The sequence below is a fragment of the Anolis sagrei genome, chromosome 4, assembly GCF_037176765.1.
Source record: "Anolis sagrei isolate rAnoSag1 chromosome 4, rAnoSag1.mat, whole genome shotgun sequence".
NCBI lineage: Eukaryota > Metazoa > Chordata > Lepidosauria > Squamata > Dactyloidae > Anolis > Anolis sagrei.
The window spans coordinates 153,237,029-153,250,070 of record NC_090024.1 but is presented as its reverse complement, the minus strand read 5'-3'; the positions used below and the strand labels follow the sequence as shown (position 1 = coordinate 153,250,070).

At 38.7% G+C, this 13,042-nt stretch overlaps 1 protein-coding gene across 2 annotated transcripts in view; it reads left to right on the top strand.

The window, feature by feature from the left end:
• HS2ST1 (heparan sulfate 2-O-sulfotransferase 1) overlaps positions 1-8,832 on the top strand; it is a 112,260-nt gene extending 103,428 nt beyond the window's left edge. For both annotated transcript variants that reach the window (XM_060773883.2, XM_060773884.2), the window contains exon 7: positions 1,239-8,832. In XM_060773883.2, the coding sequence (XP_060629866.1) occupies positions 1,239-1,465 (227 nt within the window). In that variant the 3' untranslated portion in view covers positions 1,466-8,832. The remainder of the gene's footprint in view (positions 1-1,238) is intronic.
• Positions 8,833-13,042: the final 4,210 nt, after the last annotated feature.

The following is a 13,042-nucleotide window of genomic DNA, read 5'->3' as shown; positions in this document are numbered from 1 at the left end:
TACCTTATTTGCTTTTTCATTGGTAACTACTTAAAATAGTTACTAAAATAATTATTTTTAAAAGATAGATTAGTTAGTTTTAAAACTCAATGCAGTAACGTTGCTGTGATGATACCAAACACACTCCTCTTCTGTCCACTTTGTTATTATCTCAATGCCATAACAGAAGAAGTATGCATAGCATGAACCATATTTGTTCTTTTATCATTTATATAAGTAACACAACTGTTCCAGTTAGCATAGTAAATAAATCAAGTTATTTCTTGCTAAATTGCAGTCATGGTGAACGCTGTCATCACTAGAAAACAGATTTAATTCCAAATTTGTGGCTAGTTATTCCCAAGATTTATTTCTGAGATGGAACTATGGTCATTTAGTGAACAATTCGCTCTGTGGGTTACTAAGTGGAAGGAGATTAGCAAGTAAGTCAAATGCAACTCTGTCAAAGAGTTTGGGGGTCAGATAGGATTTATCAGCCAAACATTCTGAATAACAACTACGTATTTCAATTATCAGTGATATGTTCTTCCCTTGACAAATCTGCAGGTAGCCTTTTGCAAGCTTCTTTATTGTATATTTTGGATCAGCATCCAAAATAAAGCAGGTATAGCAGTAGAACTACTTCCTCTCTAGATTGTTGTTTTTTTTTCCATTTATGCTAAAGAGTGCTGGAACCTTAAGAAGCTGTTTGAGAGAGGAAAGGTATATACTCTACGAATCTATACTGTAAGCACATTGTTAATGGTATATGCTTACAATAAATGGCCCGGATGTCTTGCTTCCTCACATGCTGTGAATTCTGTGAAACAAATTGCCCAATTGTTATGTGGTCTTTGTTTTTATTAACTTGATTATCAATAGTAGTGAATTTCCAAATAGGCATTAATCATGATTGAAAGAGGTGCTGTAAATGGATGTGATGAGGAAATGCAGTTCCCTGTGCAAACACTTCCGCTTTATGGTTTCAGTAATTAAGCCATTTAAACAGTGGGAGGAATGTGCATGGCGAGAGCACTCTAATGCACATGCATTTATGCTTAGCACGGGGTTTCCAGTCTCTCCAACCCAAAGGCTTAATCAATCTTGGTCCAAGTTATGACACTTTCTGTACCCATTTAGTAACCTGCTGACTAAAGAGTACTCTTCCACACCAATTTTCTGGTCTGTGTTGTGTCCTTCTGGGAATATTCTGGCTGTAAATCAAAGTGAAATTACAACTGTATGTATTTTGCTTTTAGGCAAGAAGTCTCATCTTAGAAAGACAACAGAGAAAAAGCTTCCTACAAAAGAAACCATTGCTAAGCTGCAACAGTCTGAAATATGGAAAATGGAGAATGAGTTCTATGAATTTGCACTGGAGCAATTCCAGTTTGTCAGAGCGCATGCAGTTCGGGAAAAAGACGGGGAACTATATATCCTGGCACAAAACTTTTTCTATGAAAAGATCTATCCTAAATCGAACTAAGAACAATGCTTCTCTTTAGGTTAAGGGACTAAACCTTGTGGCCACATCTTTATTCTCACCCCCAACTCCTAAATCAGCTGAGGCACTTCGTTCTTGAGGTCAATAGAATGTACTGTGGGTTGCTCAAAGAAGATGGCTGCTGTTCAGATAATGGTGATAATTCAAAATTATAGGCTTCAGTTTTAATATTCACACAGGAGGTTGCTACTCTACACTTGAAGAACCCACCCATAATTACAGAAACTATATAGCAATTATAGCTGAAACTGTAAAGATGAAAACCTTCATTTTCGTGCTTTTTGATTCACAAGACAACTTATTTTACTTAACCTTTTGGGAAGAGGACGCTTTTGGTTCCCTAGCCTCAAAGCGGAGATTTGGGTTGTACACATATATGAATAATGTTAATAACTGGCTGAAATTTGTGCTTTGTTCTTGTAAATTCATATCACATAACATTCACTGGAATGTTCAATCATGTTCTGCTAAGAAATGCTGCAGCTGGTCTTGCCCATATTTGTAAATATGGGCTTTCGTTTTGAGAATCTAGAACTGATGATCAGCGTGTTTAAAAATTCAGATCCCATAGTGATGTTGTCAAAAGGCCAGAAATGAAGACAGTTTTTCATTACTACCCTCTGAACGTCTAACTGATGTTGGGAAAACTATTTAAGAAGCTGGCTTTTGCCTGGCACATCAATATAAAAACAAATAGTGAAATCTGTCTCATTGTTCCATTGATTCTTTGTATTTTAAATAACTACTGGTGAATCCATATTATGACTCAAATAGTGAGCTGTGGTATGGTTAGGGTTTTCCTACTTAGATACTTTTACCTGTAGAATATTTTTACTAAGGTGCTTTATAATGTGTTTTAAAGCATTGCATTTGCAAAAAGAGTGAAATGCTGTAAATAATGCACATTTTATGTATTTGGACCAAAAGGTTACAAGTAATAGTTTCAAGTGTTTTGCACCCGTTTTGTTGTATGTGAAGTAAAATCAACCCATCTGCTGTTAAAATTCCAGTTTTGAGTTAACCCCTCAACATTGCTGAAATGCACTTCATTGACCTCAACAACTTTTAAATACACAGGAGCCCCCTTTTCAGAAAACTTCATAATCTGCATCCTTTTATCATGCTTTAAAGGAAAAGGAAAACGGAAGCATGCGGCCTGGCTAAGAGAGATACAAAGAAATTGACGTCAGTGTGTTCATGGAACTGCCTTATGTTAACTTCAGTAAACTTGCATTTGCCAGGATTAGCACCTTATGGTACTTACATACTCGAGGTTGTTTGGCACTAGGTTGGATACTGGGATACAACAAAATCTGTGAAAAATACTTAAATGTTCTTTGTACATTTCTGCCATATTTTTTAAAGTGTATTAAAGTTTGATGGGTTGTTTTCAGTTTCATTAAATTCAGCCTTTGAGCTTCACATTTTATCGAGGTAGAAAGGCAGTGTAGATGTATTGATAAGGAAACCTTACCAAATCATTTATCTACTATACAATTACAAAGAGGTCAACTGTCTATAAACCAAACATTTTAATGCCAAAAGCATGGTCTATTATAATGAGACTGTTAAGTAAAACTTTTAATTTGCTGTATTCTTTATTTTGCCTTCTCCTGAGAGATCTAAAAAATAGTACTGCTTTTTCAAGTAGTTTCTTCTTTTCGGTTAGCAGCCATTACCTTTGTTCTTCTGCTGTATTACCATGAGCCGTGTGTTGTGTTGTGTAGCCACGTTGCCCCAGATGAACGAGTACAGGAAAACGAAATAAACTTTTGTTGGACCAACTGGCTACTTAAACTATAACAGGCTTGTCAGCTAGTACGTTCAGCCTCAGGTGTTGCTGCATAGAGCACAACTTAAATCTTGATGGTTGAGGGCTAATGGCTATGCATTGAGCCAGTCTGAATCGATCAGAATTTGAGTTTGTACCTCCATAATGAGAGGCAGCGTAGCATGGCATGAGTTCTTGGCAACATAAATACTCAAAGCGCTATTGTTGAAATGATTTCCGAAGCTTTAGTATGCATCCTATGAGTTAATGCCACAATACATGACTTCATGGGGTAGTTTGACTGCTGTTTCTGGCAAAATCTCCACTATGTGGACATGCTTGCAAAGTGAACCTGTGTAAATTAATTACAGTTTAGATATATCGCGTCAATCATTCAGGTTTATTTTAAATATTCAGGCAGCAATTGTATGCACAGTTATCTAAGACAAGCCTTTTGGCTACAGTAAGCTTGAGTCCTGTGTAAATATCTATAGGAATGCACTGGTACATTATGAAAAAACTGGGCAGCAAGTGGATAAAACCAATAGAAAGGCACTTTCATAATTCCCAAAGTGCTCTAGCACATGCTGCTCATACTTTTAGCTTAATTCTAACTCATGGCTGGAATTTCTTGGATTGTATTCAGCTGTAAGAGACAGTATTACCAGATACCATTACTGTTCAGTATAGATAATGTGTCTGGTGATTGTTTGGATCTTCCAATTTGGAAAACTGTAAAACTGTAGAAACAATTATAAAAATATTGAAAGAAAAGCAGAGTTATATGGCACCTTGATGTATATGTTATGGTAGACACATTTGTGGACTAGCAGCCACTTCATCAGGTTTGTGTAGTAATATTTTAATTATAAATTAGGCCAAAATTAGAAGTGTTGCATTGCATTGTAATGAAAGAAAAATAGTGTTTTGAGGAAAATTCCCCCTCTATCCTCTTCAACAAATAACTGTACTTTATTCTGACATGCTTTGCATGAGGCACTTGCAAGTTGTTTTTAAAGAGAGCACTCACAGAGGTGTTCAAGTTCACAACATGAAATGCAAGCATTTAAGTTGTTACAATACACTTGCAAGTTTACAGAAGTAACTGGAAATGTTACTGACATTATCGGCTCATTTTAACATTATTAAAAGATTTTACATAGGAATTGTTTACTCAAGGATGTCTTAGGCTCATTGTGTATGGCGTTGGCAGTGCAAATGCAAAAATAGTCTAAAATTTGTAATAACTGGAAAGAAAATAGTCATTGGACATCGCAACAAGAGCAGTGGTTCTCAACCTGTGGGTCCCCAGAAGTTTTGGCCTTCAACTCCTAGAAATCCTAACAGCTGGTAAACTGGCTGGGATTTCTGGGAGTTGTAGGCCAAAACACCCGGGGACCCACAGGTTGAGAACCACTGTTCAAGAGCATTTTGGTTTATCAACATACTGGATGGTGTCAGCTAAATGTGATCTTGCTCGTAGGGTGTGCTTATTGTGAAGCTCTCTGGCTTGGGTCTCCCTGACAAACCAGAGAATGAATCTTACATTTATTGTGTTGATAATTACCAGCCTTGTCAAGAAGAAAACAGACTGGCTTCCTGTTGGATTGATAGGGGTTTTCAGGCAGCACACTGCTCATCCTTGATAAACTATGTTTAATGTGGAGCCCAGACATATAGTATTTGAATGTGGCCTGTATTTGAATCTTAATGCAAAAAGAAAGGCTAATCAGGGCATATATATCTTTGGTATACGACACTTTTTTTTTTTTTACATCCACATGGCCAAAACACACTAGTCTTTGCTACAGATGTTTATTTATCTCTTGTTCTCCAAATCACCTCCATTATTCTAGAATATTTCAAGTGCTCTGCTAGAACACAGAATTGATTTAGTTACAGTACCAAACTATGAATTCTGTCTCAGACACATAAGCTGTCGTTTCTCTCTTCTCCCACTTTCCCTGACAATCTCTGAATGCTATCCCAAACAGTGGTTTCAAACAGCATCCCAAATGACACCAACTTTGTGTTACTTCTGAAATGATAAGCTGTGAAGTGAAAAACTTGTTAGAATATTGTTTTGTCAGCTAGCTCGTAAACGAGCTTCAAGCTGTGGTTTTAGATCCTTGATTGTGGCTTTCTTGCAAATAATGTGTGTTTGGGGCCAAATCAAAATATCACAAGAAGCCATCATTTGTTGATCTAACTTTTTCAGGAGGACTTTTTTTTCTTTGCTTTCACATTATTTTACGTGGCAAATAAAATACAATCAATTGACAAAATTAAGAACTTCCTTTCTCCTGAATAGGGGCATAAATATTCTTTATTCAGGTGAAACATTTTGGGAATAGAATAGACTTAATTCAATTATTCAAAACTATGAATATTCTCTTCTGAATGCAGCTGTTAAAGTTCTGGTTGTGAATTTGTGTGAAAAGGTACACAAGGAAAGCCAGTGCTGGCAAAATGCACAAAAGCTGCTAAATACATTCCTAGCTTAGCAGTAATCCCTACTTTACTTCCAAATCCAATAGCACATACTGAGCTAGGTCTTAGCAACAGGGGGCACTGTTTCACCAGCAGTAAACCTGCATGAAGTTTGCATTGAATAATAGGTATTCTTGAAAAAACGAAGTCCCCAGATCTATTGATAGTTAGGGTGTAAGATTAATCATACTGCTTTTTTTTTAAAAAAAATGCCTGCATTGAAAAAGTGCAGTTAGTAGGCTTCAACAGAGGTGGGAAAGCACTGCCCTCAATCTAAATTCAAAAGCTTTCTAAAAATGATCTGTTTGGACCTCTGGCAAGAACAGTCTGCCTAATACCTACCGCATTGGGAAGATGAAGAGGAGTGATATGAAAAACAAGGAATCTGGAAGATAGGGAAGAACGAAAGTGATAAAACTGGGTTGTTGTGAGTTTTCCAGGCTGTAAGATCATGTTCCAGAAGCATTCTCTCCTGACGTTTCACCCACATCTATAGCAGGCATCCTCAGGCGTTGTGAGGTCTGTTGGAAACTAGGCAAGTGAGGTTTATATATCTGTGGAATGTCCAGGGTGCAAGAAAGAACTTTTGCCTGTTGGAGGGAGGTGTGAATGTTCTAATTGGCCACCTTGATTAGCATTTAATGGCCTTGTAGCTTCAAAGCCTGGCTGCTTCTTGCCTGGGAGAATCCCTTGTTGGGAGTGTTAACTGCCTCTTATTGTTTCCTGTCTCGAATTCTCCTGTTTTTTTTTTGTTTTGTTTTTTTAGTGTTGCTCGTTATTTATTGTCCTGATTTTAGAGGTTTTTTTTTTTTAAAAAAATGCTGGTAGCCAGATTTTTTTTCATTTTCATGGTTTTCTCCTTTCTGTTGGAATTGTCCACATGGTTGTGGATTTCAATGGCTTCTCTGTGTAGTCTGACATGGCATCCTCAGAGGTTGTTAGAGTTGGTCCAGCATTTCTGTGTTCTCAAATAATATGCTGTGTCCAGACTGGTTCATCAGGGGCTCTGCTATGGCTGACTTCCCTGGTTGAAGTAGTCTGCAGTGCCTTTCGTATTCCTTGATTTGTGTTTGGGCAATGCTGCGTTTGGTGGTTCCTATGTAGACTTGTCCACCGTTGCATTCTCTTAGTAGGTCATGTGGACAATTTCTATGGATGCCTGCCATAGATGTGGGTGAAATGTCAGGAGAGACTGCTTCTGGAACATGGCCATACGGCTTGGAAAACTCACAACTACCCAGTGATTCCGGCTATGAAAGCCTTCGACAACAAAAAGTGATAAAAGTTTGGCTGTGGCCTCATCAACCGCCAGCATCAGTCCCACCCTGGCATGTAGACCCTGACTAAAGAAACCTGAGCTTCTTTTTAGGGTGGAGGTGAGTTGGGGAGACACTCCATTTTTATATATCTTGCAAAGGAAAGTATTCATATTGTTTACCTAGCTGTAAAAATCTTCTTATTCAAAATCTTCATTATGTAATAAGTATTTTCTCTGATCCAGTGAATTATTACTGATGTAAGTGCTGCTCATCGTACTTGAGATATTTATAAGGACATACATCATTGAGCATATAGGTTCTTGCCTTCATTAAAATAAATGAGAAGCTTACATGTGCAAGTTCACTCTGGCTGTGAAACTGGGAAATAAGTATGTTGATTGTATATTACTGAATTTCTCTTATTTCTGGTATCAGTCTATATTTTAGAGTAAGGAACTGGAAAAACCACCTCTGAGTATTTCTTGGCTAAGAAACCCCTTTGGTACACCAATCTGCATTATTTTTGAGCAGTTCCAGCATTCTGTTGTGTATTTACCCCAAATATAATCCCACTTCAGTCATTCTAACGCAATCTTTTTAGAATGGTCAGTGTTTAGATCTTTTGTTTAGTGCCTTTAGATCTTTTGTTCCACATATTCTGAAAATACTTTACAAAGCACTCAATCTAAATATTTGTTGCATATTCTGATTACTGGAACCTTTCTGGAAGCACTAAACATGCAGACCTTTGTCCAAATAATAGTTTCTGATCGAAACCAGGACTGATACATAAAATGTCAGCATTTCTACAAATACATGCTTGTATATTATGTCCATCATACATGGAGTTCTTCGGATATTGTGTATTCATGCAGCCTTGAGTTTTTCTTAAATTATTTGAAATGGGAGCTGAAATGTACAACCACTTCTGAAATGTAACCAGGGGAAAGTTGTCACTTTCGTAATCTGGACTTTTTGTAGGTCTCACTATGAGCAACTGTCTGTCCTTTCCCCTTCCAAACATTTGCCTCTGTTTAAGACCCTTCAGTTCTAACTCTGTGCCCTTTGGAGTAAAGCCCCACTGATTTCATTGTGTTTTGCTTCCAAGTAGTAGTACTACATAAGAATGAAACCCACGTAAAAGTCAAGATGTATCACAAGGTACTGAAACTGTTTTGTACATACTAGATACGTGTACACCACCTAAGCTGTACTGCCGAGAGCGTTCTGAAAAGGGTCTATCACGTGCACTGCCAATTTAGCTCTTAAAAGTGGAGTGTTTTGTGACTACTAGAAAGAGTGTAATCAATGATCAGTTGCCAGGATATCTCCTATTTTAAGCCCGTGTAGCTATGTGACCTTCTGTGGCACCTATTTATAAGCTGAAGTCCTTATTGTGAAGATTTTTATAGCAGGTTTGCTTTTTTTAAAAATCTGTTTAGATGCTTGTATTTCTCTCGTGCTTAAATTCTGGAAAACAAAGCTGTCGCTTCTCTAATCGAGCATTTCAGAAGCAGCGTCGAATGTAACGTCGAGAACATGGATTGTGCCTCATTATTTTTTAAATACACACAGCTAAATAGTGCCTTTCCCCCCTCCTCTCACAATCCATGTTAGAGAAGATGAGCACCCCTCTCTCTTGTTTTCGTCACACGCAGATTCAGTTGTGCAATACTCTCCCAAATTTAAAACCATTTTGTCACATCTGTTTGTGATAATTGCTTCGTTTCTTTTTCCTTATTTTGCTGAGAGCTTTCTGTTGTTGAAGTGTTTCAGTTGATTACCTGATGCAAATGATACATGAAATAAAATGCCCACTGGGAATAGGGGAGGATGGTCTGGTGTCGTTTTTTTAAAAAAAGAAAAAAAGATCTTGTAAATAATAAAATGGCTTTTCATGTTTTTGGCACTCATTATGAAAATGCAGACGGTTGAGATCAAAAATATAAATATTGTAGGAACTCCTTTTACAATTGTTTCATAACCTTCATTTGTCCTAATGTGCCTTAGAATTAGGACATCGCTTTCCGTTCTTGGCAATGAGAGCTTTGATTTTTTTAAAAAGTAGAAGGAAGTTGAGGACTCTTTTAGAGGAGGAAAGCATTGTATTAATTATAAAGCTAGATGGATTAATATGTAAATATAGTTATGGATGATAATGGAGTTATAGCATGCTGAAACGGAAACCAATTTAAGGTGGGTAGGTGAAGTAATCGAAACAAATCCAAGCGGTTTGGCGGAAATCAAGCCATTGGGAATAATTGCATAAGCATCTTTCCAGATGACTCACTTTGTTAAAGTGCTTGCTTTGATCTCTTAATGGGATAGTTCTTAAATATTTAGTCATCAGCATTTCTTGGTAAGAAAACCAGCATGTTGTGTTTTGAATGTTGGGCTAGGTCACTGTGAATACCCCATTCAGCCTTAGGAACACGCTGGGTGACCTTGGGCAAGTCGCACTCCCTCTGCCTCATAGGAAAGCAATGTCAAACAAGCTCCAAGTGAATTCTATCAACATAAACCTGTGATCTGGTCACTTTAGAGTTGCCGTAAGTCAGAGATGACTTGAAAATGTATAATTTCATACTGTCAACTGTTTTCTTAGGCAGGAGCAGAGGCCAGGACATAGGAACTTTCCAGTTGGGCAAGGACTCTGGAAAGCAAGTAGTTTGGAAACCAGAGCAACAACCACCATCCTAGCCAAATGTATATTAGCTCTATTGAATCCTGGCTTTCCTTTGGCCTTATGTGAAATGGGCAATCTAGCTCCAACCAGTGACCACAGTAAGCTTGGGAGATGATGATGATGATGATGATTTACTATATTTATACCCCATCTTTCTCATCCCGAAGGGGACGGAGTGGCTTACAAATTGGCAACCATTCAATGGAGTATGAACAAACTTATAAAAACAATAAGCATATACATTAAACTATAAAAGTTAAGAAAAATATGCATTAAAAACCAATGATTATGTGTTATGATATTGTTGCAATATAACAACATAGAGCCGCCGCCCCCCCCCCCCCCCCCACTACCCCCATCTCCCTCTACATAGCATTTCAACCCTTTTTATACCCACTCCACTCCCCCAATCCCCTCAAAATTCTGTGTACAGATTGGGGAGGGCAAAAAACATCCTGGGCCTTTTTGGGGGATGGTAAATGTGATATGAGGTCTTTGTGGGGGACGTGGGAGAGAGTCTTATCTGATGATAGCAGCAGGTTACTGATCAGTTTGGTAAAAGCCCGGAGGAACACAGATTTTAACAATCATGCTGTCATAAGTAGGTTGTGGAAGCGCCCATGGGCTGAATCAGTTGTGAGCTATCACTTACCAGGTATTGCTAGCCTCAAGTTGCAGAGTCAGGGCCTCAGTTCTGCTAGGAGTGAGTCCCCAGGAGCTGAGCCATAGGCAGCAAGAAAAACAAACGCTGCCCCTTCCCTCAAAGCCCCTGGTGATGGTACTTTCACTTCTTGCTGAGCCCTGAGGCTCCGGAGATGTTGGTCCTTTTATTTCCCAGCCTCTGGGGCAAGCAGGTGTTGTTGCTGGCCCCATGTCACAGAGTCAGGGCCTCGGTTCTTCTAGGAGTGAGTCTCCAGGAACAGCCAGAGGCAGCAAGGAAACCAAACACTGCCCCTTCCCACAAAGCCTCTGGTGATGGTACCTTCACTTCTTGCTTACGATGGCTTACAAGCCATAGGAGCAGTAGTAATGCCATGCCTTGATACACTCTGTAGACTCGTTTTCTCTTTTGAAGAACACAAGTACTATTGCTTGAAGCCCACAATTGTGTTAGGTTTATTGCCATCTTGAAATACTGTGTTTTACTTTTTAAAGAAAAAAAATATTCCTGAGCCTATCTGCCACCCCCAAGTTGCAACGCAAAACATAACCTTTTAGAAATCTTCTGAGATCTAAACGTTCTCAGCAGCAGCTGTCTTTGAGCTGTGGGACAGTCAGATGACTCCACTTTAAGTGCTTGCTTTGATCTCTTAATGGGATAGTTCCTAAATATTTAGTCATCAGCCTTCCTTGCTGAGGCAACTGTCATATGGAGTTTCACTTCTTTTTAGGATGAGCCGTGTCTCTTGCAAAAGACTCTTGAAGGTTAAAGCTACTAATGTCAGGGAGGCACGGAAGATTAAAAGAGATTAGCCATATTTCTAAACTCAGTGTAGAGTCCGCCCTCTAAACTGCTTTGTCTTTCACTCTCAGGTGCGTTCCTTTCATTCAAATCCATACATCTTCTGTGTAATCCATACAATTACACAGACTGTGAAGCACTGGGTATAAAATGTTCCTGCCAGGGCCACCAGTTGAAAAATGTAGCCTATAGAGAAATGAGAGCCAAGGAACATGACAGTCCCACAGTACGGAATATATTAGCATCCGGTAAAAGAACACATGCACACTTTATTAGGTTGTTGCACTAGTTACCAAAGAAATCTTTTAAAACAGATAATATTGCAAAAACCTTAAATATTTGTGAGTTTGTTGATGGGGGAATCTTTTCTCCTTCCCCCGCTTGTGTGCTTTGGGGGGGGGGGGGGGGCTGCTAGGATTGGTCATAACATAAGATTCTTTGCCTCTTAATAAAATATAAGAAGCTGCAAGTGAATCTCAAAGCAATATCCAGATGTTTTCTTCATGCTGAATTCTCCCTTCCTGCTGTGACCTCCCCCTGGGTTTCATTACCACATAGCACAGATGTGGTAACTCACAATATGAGCTAATTTAAAAAAACAAATAATACACTTTATTAAAAAATAGACCCTACAAAGAACACCTGTGGGTTCAAAACGAAAGCTTCAGGACCTTTCAACTTCTGATCATAACCTGCTGCAACCCCATCAAAATGAAAGGGGCCCGGCAAGAATTTCTGCCAATTTCTATAAACACAAGTTGTTTTAGACCATGCCCTTTCAAGTTGTCCTCACATTGGAGCATTAAAGCTATTTAAATGAATGTGATTGGGAGATAATGAGTGTGCTTTTAAGTGGAATCTCAGTGAAAGTGATTTTTCTACTTAAAAGCAGACATATCGCATATTAGATGTGCTACTTCAAATACATAGGGGCCAACCAATCTCAATTCTCTAAGAGTGACCTTTTTCTAGAATGGGCTGGGGAATGTGTGATCCTCTGAATGGTGGGTTGTTGTAGGTTTTTTGGGCTGTATGACCATTTTCTAGAAGCATTCTCTCCTGATGTTTTGCCTGCATCTATGGCAGGCATCCTCAGAGGCTGTGAGGTCACCTCTGAGGATGCCTGCCATAGATGCAGGTGAAACATCAGGAGAGAATGCTTCTAGAGCATGGCCATACAGCCCAAAAAACCTACAACAACCCAGTGATTCCAGCCATGAAAGCCTTTGACAATACCGCTGAATGGTGTTGGACTGCAACTCCCATCAGCCTTAACACAGGAGTAAATTATGCTGAATGTTGGAGTCTTACCAGTGTCTAGAGTTTCAGACATTTCCCATTCCCGGTCTAATAACATGGATATAATTGTACAGTCAGTCACATAGAGGTGAACCCATGTGACATGAGCAGCAATGGCACTATAAGCTTTGGTCGTATGGGCAACAATTCCACCCATCAGTCAAAGCCCTGCATAAAAGGTTTCTTTTATGCAAGACATGGAAAATACAAATGCCCCCTTATCTGTTTTAAAAGTTGCCTTTGTCATATGTGAAGTCATAATAGTTATGGTCCTGAACATCACTGCATTTTCCCCCATGCTGGATAATGAATGATAAACCTGTGGAAGTACAAAAGGAATTAATGAGTACAAAACTTTTTGTGCAAACAAATGTAAGAGTTCAGAAATGCAAGCAGCACAACTTTCATGTGAAAGGGTATTTATGTTTCAGTCTTTTTTTACAGATTGAGTCCCATATTGGGAAGGAAGGTGAGATCCAAATAAAAGCAAAAGTGGTTGAAACATTTTGTGTACATCACCTTGTTACAGCCTTTAAAATAACCTTCTAGGGTTGACCAATATTATTTCCCCACTAGAGGCCATGTAAAAGTG